The sequence below is a fragment of the Aureococcus anophagefferens genome (assembly GCF_000186865.1).
Source record: "Aureococcus anophagefferens unplaced genomic scaffold AURANscaffold_1, whole genome shotgun sequence".
In the NCBI taxonomy this organism is placed as follows: Eukaryota; class Pelagophyceae; order Pelagomonadales; family Pelagomonadaceae; genus Aureococcus; species Aureococcus anophagefferens.
Genome location: NW_008705561.1, coordinates 3,070,233 through 3,085,712, shown reverse-complemented (window position 1 = coordinate 3,085,712; position 15,480 = coordinate 3,070,233). Strand labels below are relative to the sequence as shown.

General features: G+C 71.1%; 3 protein-coding genes across 3 annotated transcripts; 1 reads left to right on the top strand and 2 right to left on the bottom strand.

Moving 5' to 3' along the window:
- Positions 1-732: 732 nt before the first annotated feature.
- On the bottom strand, positions 733-1,260 carry AURANDRAFT_5013 (hypothetical protein; the record flags this gene model as incomplete). The annotated part of the gene is made up of 1 exon (XM_009033856.1): positions 733-1,260. A coding segment is annotated over one exon (528 nt), but the record flags the coding sequence as incomplete, so codon positions are not given.
- Positions 1,261-1,672: 412 nt separating this feature from the next.
- Positions 1,673-6,193, top strand: AURANDRAFT_60925 (hypothetical protein; the record flags this gene model as incomplete). The annotated part of the gene is made up of 5 exons (XM_009034288.1): positions 1,673-2,620; positions 3,152-3,278; positions 3,511-5,408; positions 5,506-5,679; positions 6,170-6,193. 5 exons carry the CDS (start codon positions 1,673-1,675, stop codon positions 6,191-6,193), a joined length of 3,171 nt encoding a protein of 1,056 aa, XP_009032536.1.
- A 793-nt stretch (positions 6,194-6,986) lies between these two features.
- Positions 6,987-14,724, bottom strand: AURANDRAFT_60924 (hypothetical protein; the record flags this gene model as incomplete). The annotated part of the gene is given in 4 exon segments (XM_009034218.1): positions 6,987-8,300; positions 8,919-9,149; positions 9,169-11,488; positions 13,169-14,724. 4 exon segments carry the CDS (start codon positions 14,722-14,724, stop codon positions 6,987-6,989), a joined length of 5,421 nt encoding a protein of 1,806 aa, XP_009032466.1.
- Between the last annotated feature and the right edge of the window lie 756 nt (positions 14,725-15,480).

Below are 15,480 nucleotides of genomic sequence, written 5' to 3'. Positions count from 1 at the left end.
CCCCCGACCCGAACTCCTGGGAGAGGCCCGGCGCGCCCGTCGGCTGGCCCTGCGTGACGCGGTCGCCGACCAACGCCGAGACGGGCGAGCTCTACCTCTACTACGGCGCGACGGCGGATTCGGACGGCAAATCGGCCGTCGGCGTCGCGAAGTCGAAGAACGGCGTGCTCTGGACGCGCTGCGCCACGACGGCGCCTGCCTCGCGCCCGGCGCGCCCGGCGCCTGGGACGCGGGCGCGATCCTGCGCCGGAGCGTCATCGAGGCGGCCGGCGGCTACGTCATGTTCTACGAGGCGCGCGACGAAAAGAACGCTCACCGCGTGGGCCGCGCGACGTCGACGGACGGGGTGACCTGGGCGAAGGACGGCGCGAACCCCGTCTTCGCGCCGAGCGACGACGGCTGGGACTCGGGCGCCGTGTCGAGCCCGTGCGTCGTCGAGGCGGACGGCGGCCTCCGGATGTACTACGCCGCGAACGCGCGCGGCGCGGCGCCCATGAGCCTCGGCGTCGCCTCGTCCACCGACGGCGGCCTGTCCTGGGAGCGCCTTAACTAGCTCCCCCCGCCGCCGAAGAGGGCCGCGACGCCGCCGAAGAGCCAGTGGCCCCGGCCGTCGCCGTCCGCGGGGTCGTCGTCGGGCGACGACGCCCGGCCGTAGAGCTTGGCGTTGCGCTCCTCGATGTAGGCGACGAAGTTGGCGACGGCGTTGAGGCACAAATCGTCGGGCATGTCGTGGTGGCCCGCGCCGTCGATCCACAAGGGCGGGTGCTGGTTCCGCAGCTCCGGGAAGAGCATCTGGGCGTGCTCGAAGGGCACCATGGTGTCCGCGCGGCCGTGGATCATGAGCGTGCGGCACGTGACGTCCTTGATCTTCTCGTAGTTCTTGAAGAGGTCGAAGCCCGCGAGCGCCTTGGCCATTTGCTCCGGCAGCACGACGTGGCCCGCGGACGCGATGGGCGACTGCAGGATCATGCCGCCGAGGCCCGACGTGCGCGACGCGACGTCGACGGTGGGCCCGCTGCCGATGGACCGGCCGTAGACGACGACGCGGTGCGGCTCCAGGCCGCAGTCGTCGAGCAGGTACGCGAGCGCCGCGTCGACGCACTCGAGGCAGCCCGCCTCGCTCGGCTCGCCCGACGAGATGGAGTAGCCCAGGTACTCGTAGGCGAGCACGTCGCAGCCGCAGAACCGGCTCAGCACGTCCGCGAACGGCAGGCTCAGGCCCAGATCCTCGGCGTTCGCGTGGCTGTACAGGATCGTCAGCGGCCGCGAGTCGGCGCGCCGCCGGTTGACGATGTGCACGGCCGCCGTCGTCTCCCCGGACGCCGTCTGGAGGAGGATGAGGTCGCTGCGCCGCCGCAGCACCGCCGCGCTCCAGCTCCGAGGCGGCACGGGGAAGGCCACGGCGTTGATCGTCGACTGCATCGCGGGTCGACGGTTCGAGAGATGTGGAGCTGTGCCGCGCGAGCGCCGCGGGTCGGGCGAGGCGCGGTCGGACCCGCGCCCGACGGAGGAGCGCGCCGCGGGCGGGCCGCAGGCCACGTTTTGCTGGAGCAGGCTTTTTGCCACTGCTCGATGCCCTTCAAAACTCGCTCATTTTTGTGGCAATATAAATTCAGGCAGCCAACGTGTGCTCGTCGCTGTGCGCAGCGCTTCGCACCGCAGCCGCGACCCCATGCCCGAGCGCTCCGAGGCCGAGCTCAAGGCCGAGATCGCCGCCCTGGAGGAGCAGCTCAAGGGCCTCAACCAGGAGGCCGCGGAGCGCCAGGAGGCCCTGGACAGCGCTCGGTCCGCCAAGTCCGCCCCGCCGGACGACGACGAGGACGACAGCGAGGAGGCGCCGGAGACGACGGCCGCGGCGTCGAAGAAGAAGTCGCGGCGCGGCGGGAAGAAGAAGAAGAAGAAGGTCGAGGAGCCCGAGGAGCTGGCGTACTGTAAAGCCGAGGTCGCGAGTTGCCCCCAAAACGCGCAGTGCCGCCTCGACCTGAGCAGGGCCTACGAGGACTGCGGCCGCTTCCGCGAGGCCTACGCCGAGGCGCGCGCCGCGACGACCTTCATCAAGACCTACGGCCGCGCCTGGAAGGCGCGGAAGCGCCTCGAGCTCCTGCTCGAAGCGGCGAAGATCCCCTTCGACGACGACGACGCGCCGTTCCACGCGACGCCGCCGGACGCGGCGCCCGCCGCCGACGACGGGCCCGCGGCGCCCATCGCGTCCGACGCCGCCGACGCCGCGGCCAAGGCCGCGGCGGAGAAGGCCGCGGGGAACGCGCATTTCGTCGCGAAGCGGCACGCGGAGGCCGTCGTCCACTGGACCTTCGCCATCGACCTCCTCAAGAAATGGGACGCGCCCGTGGACGCCAAGCTCTACAGCAACCGCGCCGCGGCGAACCTGGCGCTGAAGAAGCACGTCTGCGCGGCGACGGACGGGAATCTGGCGGTCGACGCGGACCCGGCGTGGTGGAAGGGCCACTGGTACTTCGGCCAGGCGACGCTCGAGCTCGTCAAGGCCTCGGCGGCGCAGCGCGGCGCCTGCACGTCCAACGGCGAGCGCGCCCAGGAGGCCTACCGCGCGTTCGTCAAGTGCGCGGAGTGCGACTCCGTGCCCGCGAACAAGCGCGCGGAGGTGGAGCACATGCGCGACGCCACGCAGCAGAAAATCTACGAGATGACGAACCAGGAGGGCTGCACGATCTGCTAGGACGGCGCCTCCTAATTTTTTTTACGCTAGCGGCCCGGCGGGTTCGCGTCCGCGGCCGCGGACAGCGTCGCCGCGAGCCGCGGCGACGGCGGCGCCATGGGGTCCGCGGCGAGGAGCAGCAGGATCGGCAGGAGCAGCACGACCGTCGACGCGAGCGCGACGACGCGCACGGCCTTCTTGTCCAGGAGCTTCGACGGCTCGTCCTCCGCCGGCGCCGGCGCCGCGGGCCGCAGCGGCGCGCTGCCCTGGGACCGGTCCGGGAGCCGGATGCGCGCGGAGACGCCGAAGACTGTGACGGCGCGCGCGTCCTCCAGTTCGGTCCGCAAGTCGTCGACGCGGCGCTCCGCGGCCTCGACGGCGCCGCTCGACTCCGGGTCGCCGCTCGTGAGCTCCGAGACGCGCGCGTCGCGCAGCGTCCGCAGCGCGCCGTCGAGCTCGTCGCCCTTGGCGTTGTAGGCCGCGACCTTGAGCTGCAGCGCCGCGAAGGAGGCGAAGATGAGGCCCGTCGACACCATGGGTCCGGCCTGCATCTGGAAGCCCATCTCGCCCGCGGCGACGTGCAGCCGCGCGCCGCGGCGCGCGGGTGAATGCAGTCGTGAGCACTGGTGGGCATCTCCGGACGGCGCGACGAGGCCCCAGCACGGCGCGATCAGCAGGAGCGCGCGCATCGCGTTGCACGCGCGCCGCATCGTCACAGCCTCAGGGAAACGAGTCGATGGAGCAGGGAATGGAGCAGAGGCTGCCCAAGCGGTTGCCCAGATCAGTATGGAAAGCGCGTGAAGCGGCCGAACACTGCATGTCGTTGACCTCCCTAGCCCGTGGCATGACGCCCGTGGCCCCCGGCGACGAGCCGGGCTCGCCCGCGGACTCGCTGCCCCCGCGGCCCCAGACGACGGGCCGGCGCCGCGCCGTCGACGACGACGACGCGTCCTTCGCCCAGGACGAGGACCAGGAGAACGACCGCCGCATGCTCAAGGCGCTGGCCACGAAGCGCGCCGAGTCCGCCAAGGCCTCCGGCGGCAAGCGCGGCGGGCCGCGGCGGCTCCGGCCCATGGCGCCGATCCTGAACGCGGCGCCGCCGCACCCGGCCGCGCCGGCGAAGGTCCCGCCGGCGCGGAAGCCGTCGCCGCCGCCGGAGAAGCGGCCCCCGCGGGCGCTGCGCGTCGACGACGTCGAGGGCCTCAAGACGCTGGAGCTGAAGCGCGAATTGGACGCGCGGAAGCTCGAGAGCACCGGTCTACGGAGCGCGCTCGCGAGCCGGCTCAAGGCCGCGGTGCTCGCGGAGGGCCGCGGCGACGACGCGCCCGCGCCGCCGGAAAAGAAGAAGACGGGCACGGGCGACGGCCGCTTCGTCATCCGCGACTTCCAGACGGACGTGGACGGCGACCGCGTCGCCTTCGGCCACGCGTGCGTCTGGCGCGTCGACCGCGCGGAGCACGGCTCCGTGGAGTACAACCTGTCCTGCGGCCGCGTCGTCGGCGCGAAGATCGAGGGCGGCGAGGTCTTTTGCGCGGCGCCGCCGCTGACGCGGGGCGAGTCCTACGAGCACACGTTCGACGACGTCGGCACGTACGTCGTCACCGATCCGGCCTACGGTTTGGAGTGCACCGTCGAGGTCTACGCCGTCACGGGCATGAAGGAGCTGCGGGAGAAGGTCGCCCGCGAGAAGCGCGTGCGCGCCAACGAGGCCGCGGCCGCCGAGGAGCGCAAAGCCGACGCCGCGCGCGCGGAGGCCGAGCGGCTCCGGCGGCTCGAGGAGCGGCAGCTCGAGGAGGCGGACCGCGCGGCCGAGGCCGAGGCGGAGCGCGAGCGCAACGACCCGCGGCTCCGCGCCGAGGCCGAGGAGCGGCGCATGAGCGCCGTCTACGAGAGCATGGCGCTCATGGCGAACCGACCCAAGCCGTCCGCGCGCGAGCGGCCGCAGACGGCCGAGTCGCCGCCGAAGCGGGCCGGCGCCAAAAAGTTCTCGCGGTTGCGCTCCATGCTCGACGAGGCGCGCGACGCGGGCGACTTTGGGGCCGTCGAGGCCGCGCGGGAGCAGCCGAGCCACCTCGCCATGCCCCTGCCGGGCCTCCGGAAGCCGCTCTACTCGGCCGACCGGCCCGCGCCCGTCTTCGGCGGCGCGACGCCCCCGACGCTGACGCCCCAGAAGCCCACCGCCGACAAGCCCCGGGCGAGCGCGCCGGAGCCGGCGACCGCGGAGCCGGAGCCCGCGCGGGCGGCCGGACGCGCCGGCGACGAATTCGCGCGCGAGATGGAGGCCATCGACCGGCGCTACGACGCGCCCGCGCGGCCCGCGCCGCCGCGCCAGGACTCGAACGCGTCGTCCTTCGCCGACGACTCCGACGAGGACGGGCCCGCGCCGCCGCCGCCGCGGCGCGCGGCGCCCGAGCCCGAGCCCGAGCCCGAGGCGCCCGCGACGGTGTCGGGCTGCCACGCGGAGATGGTCGTCCACGACACGACCTTCGCGCCCGCGAAGGCGCGCACGGCGCCCGGCGTCGAGTTCGCCGTCGTCATCGACGCCGACGAGCTCGGCTACGTCGAGTACCAGTTCCGCTGCGACCGCGTGCTCGACGGCACCCCCGCGACGCGGACCCTCGCCTTCGAGACGGACATCATGTGCGCGGGCGACGTCTTCACGCACATCTTCCAGGACGAGGGCCGCTACGAGATCTACGACGTCGACGCCGAGGACGCGCCGGGCCACATCCGCGTGTCGTCCGCGGAGGACGACTAGTAACACCTGTGCTTGCCTATCGCTGCGCTCGTCTGGGTGGGCTTGGAGGAAGGTGGCGTTGTACGACCCCGAGGTCCTCGAGCGCCGCGTCCGCGAGACGGACACGTACTTCTCCGCCGTCGCCGTGGTCCACGGCGTGGAGCTCGGCCGGCCCGTGGGCGACGTCCTCGCCTACTACGCCATCCTCGCGCCGAACCCGAGCTACGCGGCCCTCCTCCACAACACGCCGTCCGCCCCCGAGACCCGTGTAAGCACGCATGCTCCTACGCGCGCGACGGCGGCGCCGCGGGACGGGGCATGGCGAGCAACGCCTCGACAAGCTTAAGCAGTGATTCTCCAGTCCGCTGATAGTCCCCCATCATGTCATATCCTTTGCCAATATGCTCGTAAAGTTTTTTGCAATCATCTCCTGGATAATTTTCATAATCGCCTCCTGGGATTTCAAGTTGCGGTATTTCCTCGTCCCACTCAGTCCATTTATTTTCATGCTTTTCAAGATTCTTTTGGCAAACTTCATAATTCTCACTGAATATTTGATGCGCGTGCTTGTGGTATATTAGCTTCTCCGTCTCATTGAATCCGTGATACACATTATTAAAGCGCTCCAAACTGCGCTCGCTCATATCGTAAATCAGGCCCTTATCTCGCAGAGCAAACATCAACTGAAAATTGGATGCGGAACCTACTTGTAGATCGCCTTTCAGTTGCTGTAGCTCCTTTAACCAGTGATTCATCAGGATCGGCGCATCCAAGTAATGTGAAAGTAAAACAAGACGGAGGTATGAATCATGCCGCGTATAAAGTTGCAGCCCTGTTGGGCTCGGCAAGCAAGACCGCGCGAATGCTATGACTGTCGAGGGTAGGAAGTCGCCGATTAGGGGGAACTCATCATCTGCCTCATCATCCGTCGGGTCCGGCGCGCCGCGGACTAGTCCGGAATAGTACGAGATGAACTCGCGGCGAGTCGGGATCCGAAACTGCTCGCCGCCCTCGACGGGGTATGTAAAGACCAGCCAGAGATTCGCAGTCGCTTCGTTCTCCTCTCGCCATTCCTCGACGTAACGTCGCTGGCGCTCGATCTCCCTCTCAAGCTGCTTCTGCCGCTTACGATCCGGTTCCATCTGACTTAGTCAGGCGGGCCTGCGACTGCGAAACTCCGCGACTTCGTCCGCAGCCGCGCGCGCGTCGTCCGCAGCCGCGCGCGCGTCGTCCGCGGCGGCGCGCGCGTCGTCCGAGTCGCCCGCAGTGCCACGGGGCGCGTCGCAGCAGCTCGAGCCGAGACGCGGCGGGGTCAGAGTCTGGCCGAGCGCGCCGGAACTGAAGTCTTCAAATTGACGGCAGCAACTGGCCGCGCGCACGATACACCGCACGATCGCGATCGCGACTCCGACCGCGCAAGGCAATCGCAAGACCCGGGCGAGGACACATCCGCGTGTCGTCCGGTGAGGACGACTAAAAGCACCTTGTGCTTGCCGGTCGCCGTCGCTGCAAGCTTGTATGTGCGGAATTCGAAGCTGAAGGTCACGGTGGCACACTTTTTACACGGTGGCGCCCCTAATAGTCGCTCTTGTCGTTGTCGTAGCGCCTGAGGTAGTCTTCGAAAAGCTCCTCTTTGCCCAAATCGGAAGTGGGGCGGTAGAACTCCGCGCCGTCGCTGGCGGAGCCCAGGTTGTTGTCGTGATACGGGAACGTGGGGCGGACAAGTTTCGACGCTGCTCTCTCGTCAAATGCGGGGGTCTGGCCGCTGAGCATGATGACTGCCATTCCGATGCCGCGCCTCACCCTCTCGCGGTACGCTTGCAGATGGCGGGACGCGCCCACGCGGCGCGCCACGGCCTGGCCGACGTCCGACCGCTCCACGCGCGCCACAAAGGCCCGAAGCCCCGGCCGCACCTGGAGCGCGTCGTCGAGGACCATGTCCTGGACGAGCCGGAGCAGGAGCAGCGGCGCGCCGACGGTGATCTCGAGGACGGTCCGCCGCGGCCCGGCGTGGGCGGCGACCGCGGGCCCGACGGTGCGGTCGACCCACTCGAGCGCGTCGACGAGCCCCCGGGTCCCCGGCGCGTTGCAGTGGCCATCCCAGACCGCACAGAAGAGGTGCTGCGACACCGGGTTGACGAGCATCGTCCACGCCGTGTCGAAGAGCTGCTCGCCGCGGACGCGGTCGACGAGGCCCGCCGACGCTTTCGACGGCGACGGCCCGACGTCGACGCGGCCCTCGCCGTAGAGCTCGAGGAGCGCGCGGATGATGCTCGCGGGTTCGGTGACGACGACCGGGGCGCCCTCGCGCGGGCGGCACTCGAGGCGCGGGACGCCCGTGCCGGGCGCCTCGGGCCGCGCCCACTCGGGCCGCCGCTTGTCGTCGCAGTACGTCATGCCCTCGAACGACACCGCGACCGGCGCGCCGAGCACGTCGACGAGGGCGAGGACGGCCAGGGACGCGGGCGACAGCAGGTCGGCGACGACCGTCCAGCGCGACGGCGGCTCCGGCGCCCCGGCCCGCGGCGCCGCCGCGAGCGCGGCTCGGCGCGCGGCGTACGCGTCCGGCGCTCGCGCGTGGACGACCTGCTCGAGGAGGCGGTTCACGCGCAGGTCGCCCGCGACGCGCGCGGGCACGGCCGACCGGCACGCGGGGCACCGCGCGGCCGCCGCCGTGAGCGCGTCCGCGACGCAGCCGCGGCAGAAGCTGTGGCCGCACGGCAGCGTCGTCGGCTCGCAGAGCAGCTGCAGGCAGACCGCGCAGTCGAAGCTCGACTCGTCGAGCGGCTCGACGGGCGACGGAGTCGCCTCGGCGGGCGCCGGGGCCTCGGCGGGCGCCGGGGCCGCCGCGCCACACGCCGCCTTGTGGCCGCTCTTCCAGTGCGCGGCCTGGCAATCGCGATCGCAGTACCGCGTCGTCCGGCACCGCGTGCACTTCAGCTTCGCGCCTTCCTTACCGCACGCGTCGCAAGCGCTCATATCGGCAATTGCCCTCGGCGTCGACGGCTACGCGCTGACGTCCTTCGAGATCGCGCTCGCCGAGGTGTTGGTTGTTCAGGTTTACACCGCGCTTGTCTGTGCGAATCGCAGCACCATGGGTGCACCATAGCCCTCACGTTGAAGTCAAATTGCTTAGTCAATCGCGACCACCGCAACGAGGACACAGGGGCTTAGCTGAGCGGGCGACGGTCGGCCGGCGCCGGGCGTCCGGCGGTGTCCGCCGAGACGCGCGCGGAGCGGCCCGGGGTGGCGGTCGGCCCGGGCGGGCTCCGGGGCGCCGGCCGTGGCCGTCGCGCTCGTGGCGTGCTTGGGGGGTTTGGGGGGGGGAGCGGGGCTCGCGCCGTCAGCCGCCGGCGCGGCGAACGACGGCGAGGGCTAGGGCGAGGGGGCGGTTTCGGCGCACGCGCGCTGGATCGCGTCGAACGTGTCGTGGAGCTTCGCGTTCGCCGCGAGCTCGTTGCGCAGGTCGTCTCGTCGCTTCTCGAGGGCCGCGCGGGCCCGCGCGACGTCGAAGAGCGCGAAGGCGCCGTCGCCGCCGTTCTCGGGGGTGTGGACGTGGTCGTCGAGCTTCTCCCGGAGGTAGAGCGGGAAGTCGTCGACGAACGGCATGAGGAAGAAGCAGTTGAACTTGACGGCCACGGTCCGCGCGAAGTGCTCGCGCCAGGCCGCCGCGATGCGGCGCACGAGGGACCCGACGATCTCCGTGGGCGTCGCCACGGGGCTCAGCGCGCCGCGCGGCTGCGCCAAGCGCCTCGACGAGCTCGTCGCTGGAGAGCGCGACGTCGCTGTCCTCGTCGGCGACGGAGCGCTTCCAGTCGTCGAGGACCGACGCCTCGACGGCGACCTCGTCCTTGGCGGAGAACCACTTGTTCGCCTTGGAGCGGCGCTTCTGCTTCCGCGGCGGCGCGCCGTCGAGGTCGTCCAACGCGCGCGCGAGGTCCGGCGTCGGCTCCAGCGCCGCCTTGACGGCGGACTTGGCGTCGGACGACGACGCCAGGTCCCAGGTCACGAAGCGCGTCATGGCCTCCAGGTCGTCCTTGCAGCGCGCGACGGCCCGGTCCGCGAGCTCGTGGACGTACGTGTCGTAGATGGACGCGATCAGCTGCATGACGCCGTCGTAGGGGCCCGACGCGTCGCCCGTGAGCACGACGTCGCCCTTGCGGCCGGACCGCGGCCCGGACGTGCCGAAGGCGCGGCCGGGCTGCGACTCCATCATGCACTCGATGACCGGCGGCAGGCGCCGCATGACGTGGCTCACGCGCTCCGCGAGCGTCTGGAGCTGCGGCTCGAAGGACCGGCGCGCCTTGTCGACGGCGATGACGCAGGACGCGCGCACGAAGTCCGCGCCGTCGTGGGCGTCGCCGACGCCCAAAGCGTTGGCGATCTCGTCGCCGTCGACGGACGGCAGCGACAGGTGGCGCACGGCGAGCGCGAACTCGCGGAGCGCGCGGCGGTACTGCGCGCCGCCGTAGAGGTTCGCGTCCGCGTGGCCCACGGCCCCGTCCAGGGCCGTCTGGGACAGCGTGAGCTGCATGGACGCGTCCCCGGGGCCCGGCGGCGGGGGCTGGTGGAAGGACCCGGGCGTGGACGCGAGCCCCGGCGCCGTCGCCGTCGCGAACGCGGACCGCGACGTCGGCCGCCGCGGCGCGCGCGGGTTCAGCCCGAAGCCGCCGCGCATGACGCGCGCGCGGTCCGGGTCGTCGAAGAGGCCCTCCTGGTCGGCGGCGGACTCCGCGGGCGCCTGGAACGCGCCGCCGTTGAGCCGCTCGTCCGCGAGGCGCTCGCCGTAGACGTCCGGCGGCGCGGACACCGAGCCCGCGACGGCCGCGCTCAGGGACCGGCAGAACTTGTCCGCGATGGTCTCCGCCGAGCGCCGCAGCTTCTCCGGCGTCAGCGCGTCGAGCTCGATGTCCGTCGCCTCGAGCGCGGCCTCGGTCCGGAGCCGCTCCTGCCGGAGCAGCGGCACGACCCGCGCGACGTTCGACCGGTACTGGAGCTCGACGTGGCGCTCGAGGAACTGGCGCAGCGCGCCGACGCCGAGCTGGGGCGCCGCCTTGTCGAAGAACTCGAAGCCGACCTTGGACTTGACGAGCGACCGGTCCGCGCGCGACGCGCGCGCCGTCGCGGCGCGGAACTCCGCGTCGCCCCTAAACGCGACGCCGTCGTCCTCGTAGAAGCCCTCGTCGTCGAGGTCCCAGGGCTGGTTCTCCGGCGCGCCGCCCTGGGGGTCCCAGGCGTCGCCGCCCGGGGAGATCGCGCCCGCGACGCGGCCGCAGGGCACGGACGTGAAGAACGGGCCCGCCAGCAGCCGCGGGTGGAGGTCGTGGAGCACCTTGGCCCGGAGGAAGGACGCCACGTCCCGGCCGGACCCGAACTGGACGAGCTTCGTGTCGAGCTTCGTCGAGACGACGACCGTGCGGCTCAGCGTCGGGTCCGCGTCCGCGCAGAGCCGCCGCGCGATGGACCCGAGCTTCCAGTCGTTGCCGTCGTCGACGCAGAGCAGCACGGCGTTCCGCGCGCGCGCCTTGCCCAGGGCGAGCTCGTAGGCCTCGCGGGCCTGGCGCTTCATGCCCCGCGCGTGGGGCGACTCGTGCGACTCCTCGCCGAAGTCGTCGCCGAAGACGTCGCCGCCGCCGCCGACGAGGCCCGGCGTGTCGACCAACACCAGGTTCGGGCAGTGGCGGTACTCGACGCGCATGACGATCTCCCGCGCCTCGAAGCTCCGGTGCTGGTCGCGCTCGAGGCGCCGGTTCTCCTCCTCGATGAAGCGCCGCGCCTCCGCGAGCGTCGCGCGGCGCTCGAACGGCGCGCCGCCGTCGACGGGCTCGCCGCCGGAGAACCGCTCGTCCATGATGTAGCACGCGGGCTCGTCGCAGGCCGCGTTGTAGTGCATCTGGAGCGCGATGGGCCGCCGCGTGCGCGTGCCGCCGCCGACCTCGTTGAACTGGAAGCCCATGAGCGCCTCGACGAGCGCCGATTTGCCGCTCGACTGCGCGCCGATGACGACGACCGACGGCACGTCGAAGGGCTTCTTGTACGTGTTCGCCAGCGAGTGCAGGCTGTTGTAGGCCTCGTACCTGATGAAGGGGGTGCGGTTTGAGGGGGCCTTGGGGGCGCGGGGGTGCGGGTTGCGGCGGCGGCGGCCGCTCGGTCGGAACGGCCGAACGCCCTGGACTGGGGCCCGGCGCCCGTGCCGCCCCTCGAGCGGGGCGAGCCCCGCGTCCCGGAAGCGGTGTTGTGGCGGCGGGGGCGCCGGCCGGGGGGGGAGGGGAGCGGGCGCGCGGCGGCGGCCGGTCGCTCAGAACGGGGTCGCCGCCGGCGCGCCGCGCGCGGGACACCGGAATCTCGCAGGCGCTCGCGTTGGGCGTCGGACTCGGCGTCGTCCGTCGCGCCGCCGACGAGGTCCACCGTCTTCCGGGGGCCGAACCGGGGGGTCGAAGACCACCCGCCGCCGCTGACTGCCGCGCGGACAACGACAAACAGTGAAGCGATGAGAGCGCACGCGCGCACCATGGCGCCGGAGCGCTGAGCGTTTCGAGGAGACCCAAACCCCGGGGGCGTCGGCGCGTCGCCGCGGTTTCTGTCAAGGAGCGACAACCCCGCAACAGTGGGCGCCAATTCTACTCGACGCGGGCCTCAACCCTCAAACTCGGCTGCGATTCGTCGGACAACGGCCGTTTTTCATTTTGAACAGCTTGCCGCAGAATAATCGGTTTTCTGCAAAAAAAAACAGCGATTCAGCAACGACAGTTGTGTGCAGCTTCCTAAACTTTCGGGAGAATGGGCACGCACGCGCGCAGAAGGTGGGGTTATGGCGGTCGCCAGGAGGTCGCAACTCCCCCCAAAGAGCCGGCGTTGTAAAAAAATGACGCCCTCGACCTCGTTGGAGCTCGGCACAGCGCGAGAATTGAGAAAATGGAGGGTTGGATCCGGGGCTTTCGTGCCTCGAGACGACACTGAAGCAGCCCAGCCAGGTGCCTGACCGGTCGACCACAACGCCCACAGCACCCACGTTGTCTCTAGCACATGGCGGCGCACGTCTCCGATCCGACGGCGCACGTCGCCGGCCAGCAGCACCACCCCAGCGCCCTGCGCAATCGCATCCCGATCCTCAAGGCGCTTCTCGTCATCCTCCCCGACGACATCGCGGGCGACGCGCTGGAGATCGCGACGGGCACCGGCGCGCTGCTCGAGGTCGTCGCGCCGGGCTTCCCGACGTTGACGTTCCGGCCGTCGGAGTACGTGCCGGCGGCGGCGGCGGCGCCCGAGGAGCAGTGGTCGAAGCACGGCAAGATCGGCCTGCGCGCCGGCCTCGACGAGCTCGCGAACATCGACGCGCACGGCCGCGCCATCTTCCCGAACTGCCTGCCGGCGATCGCACTCGACCTGCGCGAGCCGTGGCCCGCGGCGGTCGCCGACGCGTCCCTGTCGCTCGTCATCTGCGCCAACACGCTCCACATCACGCCCTGGGCCTGCTCCGAGGGCCTCTTCGAGCACGCCGCCCGGGCGCTCAAGCCCGGCGGCCACCTGTGCGCGTACGGCCCGTTCAAGGTCGACGGCGCATTCGTCGGCGACGACGGCGGCGCGGGCAACGAGCGCTTCGACGCGAAGCTCCGGTCGACGAACGGCGCCTGGGGGCTCCGCGACGTCAGCGACCTCGCGGCCCTCGCGGCGCAGCGCGGCCTCCGGCTCGCCGCGAAAATCCCCATGCCCGCGAACAACCTCACGCTCCATTTTATCAAAAACTAACATGTTACACCCGGTCCGCCCCGCTCACGGCGTAGTGCGCGCAGTCGCCCGCGCCGCCGTCGCAGGCCGACGCGTTCGTCGCGTAGACGCGGTAGCCCGGGTAGGCCTGGTGGAGCACGTCGCCGGAGCAGAGCTCGACGCCCTTGGCGCACGTCGAGTCCGCGGCGCAGAAGTTCAGGCTCCCGAGGGGCTCCGGGTCGAAGGCCGTGTAGTTGAAGACGCCGTGGAGCTCCACGCACAGGCCCGACGCGCCCTCGGCGAAGATGGAGCCGTCGTCGGGCGTGCCCGACTGGGGGGCGACGTGCGCGTGGTAGTGCGCGTCGACCGCGTCGAGCGGCGCGCGGTAGTCGTCGAGGACGCCGGGCACGTTGAGCCCGATGTGGTAATCTAAGAACCGCGCCCAGCCCTCGTTCGCGCCCATGAACGACTTCACGTTGCCGTCCGCGACGGCGACGTAGTCCGCGACGGGCCGGCCGCCGTCGCGCGCGCCGCCGACCTCGACGAAGCGCAGCGACGCGTAGGCCTGGTCGTCGCCCAGGGTCCCGCTCTTGACGAGCTTCCCCGTCGGCAGCGTCGCCTCGAGCACGGCGCACTGGTCCCGGCGGTTCGCCGTGAAATTCCACGGCAGCAGCGCCAAGCCCCCCGCGGAGTCGAGCGCGCGCCGCGTCGCGGCGGCGTCGGCCGTCGGCTGGGCGACGACGACCGCGAGGACGTCCGGCAGCCCCGTCTCCGCGTTCTTCGCCGTGCCGTTGAGGCCGAGCCACCAGTCCTCGAGGCGCTCCCGGGAGAAGGCGACCTTGGCCGCGCCGGGGCAGGCGTGGAGGTCGTCGTCGACGTTTCGTGAGAAATAGGTTTCCCGCAGGTCGTCCTTGAGCCGCGCGCCGTGGACGGCGAAGACGTGGCCGTTGAACGGGTTATTGACGTAGGCGACGAACATGGCCTGCCCGCGGTTCGCGTAGTGCCGCGCGAGGAACGGCACCTTCTCCTCGACGAGACGCCGCACGTGGGCGTCCAGATTCGGCGTGTAGAAGTGGGTCGCGAGGTGCATGTACGCGTCCCAGTCGTACGGGCGCGTCGACGCGACGTCGAACTCCCTCAGCCCGTTCCAGAAGCCGACCCAGTCCTCGACGCGGGCGTCGCCCGTGGGCGTCACCCAGGAGCGGAACTGGTGGAACGTGAACGTGCCGAGCGTCGTCATGGACGCGCGCTCCGCGCAGCAGCTCGCGTTCGCGAGACCGCACGCGGTCTCGTACAGCAGGCCCTTCTTGTCCGCGGAGCCGCTGTAGATCTTGCTCGAGTACTGGCTCCCGTTGCTCCAGAACTCGGCCGCCGTCTGTTCCACGCCGATGTAGTGCGACAGAAACCAGCCGTCGCGCTGCGGGTGCGTCGACGCGTGGGTCCGCTTGAAGAGCTTGACGCTGTTGGGGCTGCCCCACTCGTAGGGTCTGGCGTCCGCCGAGAGCGCGACGGTGGGCGCGGCGCGCCGGGCGTGGCGCACGACCCCGAACACGCCGCAAAATGCGACGAGGGTGACGGCGAAGATGCCAGGGCGTGGCAGCTCCATCGCGTCGGGGGGGGTGAAGGCTGATGACCTACCTAAATGAAAGATACTATGTCGTGGTTGCCTCGAGCTCTTTGTACGTTGCCCCGTTCGTCTGATGCCGGATCGTGATGCGGCGCCGCTCTGGACCTTCGCGGTGCGGCCCGAACAGGGCAGCTTTAATGACTATCCCAGCAGCTCCTACTATCCCAGCGCCGGCGCGTCGTCGAGCCGCTCCGGCGGCCTCGGCGCGTCGCATGGCCATTGCGGTGCGACCCATGCCTTCGGCGCAGCCCATGGCAGCCACCACGGCGCGTCGTCGCACCACGGCCCAAAGACGAGCATGACCGTGCGCTACGAGGTCGTCAAGGAGCGGTCCGGCCCCGCGGCGCCCGACGAGGTCTCGACGCTGAGCGACGGCAAGCGCTACGGCGCCGTCGAGCGCGTCGACGGCGCCTACGTGGGCGACCTCGACGGCGACAGCCGGCGGGACGGCTGGGGCACGCTCACGTACCTCACGGGCGACGTCTACACGGGCCAGTTCAAGGAGGGCAAGCGCTGCGGCTACGGCGAGCTGCGCTACGCCGCCGGCGGGCGCCACGCGGGGCTCTGGGCCAACGACGTCCCCGAGGGCTGCGGCGCGTTCACCGACGCGTCCGGCGCGATCGTCCACGACGGCAACTGGGCCGCCGGCGTGCCCGCGGAGTACAAGATCGACACGAGCGTCTCCGTCGTCCGCGCGAGCATGCGCTTCAAGGCCCTGCTCCGGCCGAAGAAGTA